The following is a 1860-nucleotide window of genomic DNA, read 5'->3' on the forward strand; positions in this document are numbered from 1 at the left end:
ATGGGGGGCATCAGAAGAGGTGAACTGGATGCGTTTCCAAGAAAGATGACACAGCAACGCCACGTGGAGCTGGGTTGGAAACAAATCTTTGCCACATAAGATGAGTTATAGATGATAAGGATAATCATATAAAAATGAGAAAAAAATAAAGAGTTGAGTCACAGACAAGTTAAAAATTCGGGAATTAAGTTGTGCTAATCATAGTTAAAGATTGAATTATAAGTGAGTTAAAAATTGAAGGTTTAAAAGATTAATTTTCCAGTTTGAATAATAATAAAGTTTTTATCAATTACTTTTGTTAAAATATTTAACATTTTGACTCTGGATTTGCCTTTGCATATATACCATAGTTTAAACGAAGCAAAATAAACCATACTTAAACAAAAGCAAAAATAGTTCGCAGAAAACAAGGCAAAAAAAAAAAAAAAGAGAGAGAGAGAGAGATAGAAGAAAAGAAAAGAAAATGAAAGCAAATGATCAAAGAGCTCTTAAATAAATGTTATAGAAAAGAAACTATCATATCATATCATATACACATATATAGTATTACCTATTATATATATAATTCTTTGTATGCAAACTAATCACACGCACGAGGACAACCACTTATACTTGAAGTTTTCATGGAAACAGCAAATTCAAGAATATTACGGTCAAAACACAAAAACTCAAGAATAAAATAATATATCACCAATCCCTTCAAACGAACGTCATTATTTATACATATAATAAGTCCTGTTTCAGTATTGGTCACATCTGTGCTTCTGTTTCTCACAGCATAAACTTAGCTTCTAAAAATGATCCCTAACAATCTTTCTTCTTTCGAATCAGTTCAGCAAAACGATCATCGTGATCCTTCATCTTTCACTTCTCTCATGACGATAATTTTTCTCCTTCACGTCAGCTCTACTACTTCAAACCCTAACTGCGACAGTACTGCTTCGCTTGAGCAGTCTCTGAGCAACTCCATGGCGCGGTGTTTTCCGGTGAGCACGAAGACACCGTGAAACCATCAGCAGGTGGTGATAGAGCCGATAATAATGTTAGTAGTAATGCAGATTCTGTGGCGCGTGAAAGGAACGCGCCGCCTAGATGGAGGAATTATAGGGGTGTGAGGCGTAGGCCGTGGGGGAAGTTTGCGGCTGAGATCCAGGACCCGAAGAGGAACGGAGCAAGAACGTGGTTAGGGACATATAAGAAGGAAGAGGATGGAGCATTGGCTTATATATAGCTGCTTTAAGATGAGGGGTAGAAAAGCCAAGCTCAATTTTCCACATCTCATTGGGTCGGAAATCGCCGCCAGAGCTGCCGGAAAGAGTAGTCAGCGAGACGAAGCTGCAGTGCCACTGGCCGGAATCTTCATCGCCGTCAGGGTGTGCATCTGAGATAACGGTGGATCTCAAGGGTCAAGTAGAAGAAGAAGAGGCTGACTACTCTATTGAATAAATTAGCACAAATAGAAGCCAAATCAGAAGCTTGAAATAATTATGCATTAATGCTGATCATGATCTATTATTTCTCTTCTCCTACGCGCTTTTTCTCCAAAACATAATTTTCATGTAATTTCAATTTTGTATGTTGGTGTCTAATTATGGATTTTTGTTTGGTTTTCAAAAGTCTAGCTGCAGTTTTGAAATTGCCATAAAAATAATTTGGGGTGCACTAACTACTAAGATTTTACCCAAACAAATCATTGATCATCAAATTATTCTAATCTGTTAATAATCATTTTCTCTTATTCGAGCTAATTACCATTGTTCACTAATAAATACTACCCCGGTTCTTAATATAAGAACTAAGTTTACTAATTGAGTACATTAAAGAAATTAGTTAAGTTGGTTATTTGTAATAAATGGATTT

The 1860-nt window shown here is 36.0% G+C and overlaps 1 protein-coding gene across 1 annotated transcript; it reads left to right on the plus strand.

The window, feature by feature from the left end:
- On the plus strand, positions 1-1231 carry LOC114711055 (ethylene-responsive transcription factor 1-like). Its single transcript, XM_028895407.1, has 2 exons — positions 1-73; positions 954-1231. The coding sequence occupies exons 1-2, from the start codon at positions 1-3 to the stop codon at positions 1229-1231; spliced, it is 351 nt and encodes a 116-aa protein (XP_028751240.1).
- The last annotated feature ends 629 nt before the right edge of the window (positions 1232-1860 follow it).

The sequence above is a fragment of the Neltuma alba genome, unplaced genomic scaffold, assembly GCF_004799145.2.
Source record: "Neltuma alba isolate B1F8T4 unplaced genomic scaffold, ASM479914v2 tig00011276_pilon, whole genome shotgun sequence".
Taxonomy (NCBI): Eukaryota; Viridiplantae; Streptophyta; class Magnoliopsida; order Fabales; family Fabaceae; genus Neltuma; species Neltuma alba.

Coding starts and splice junctions, on each gene's coding strand:
- LOC114711055 (XM_028895407.1), top strand. CDS start 1: ATGGGGGGCATCAGAAGAGGTGAACTGGATGCGTTTCCAAGAAAGATG. Junction 74..953: donor GCAACGCCACGTGGAGCTGG/GTTGGAAACAAA, acceptor TCGCTTGAGCAG/TCTCTGAGCAACTCCATGGC.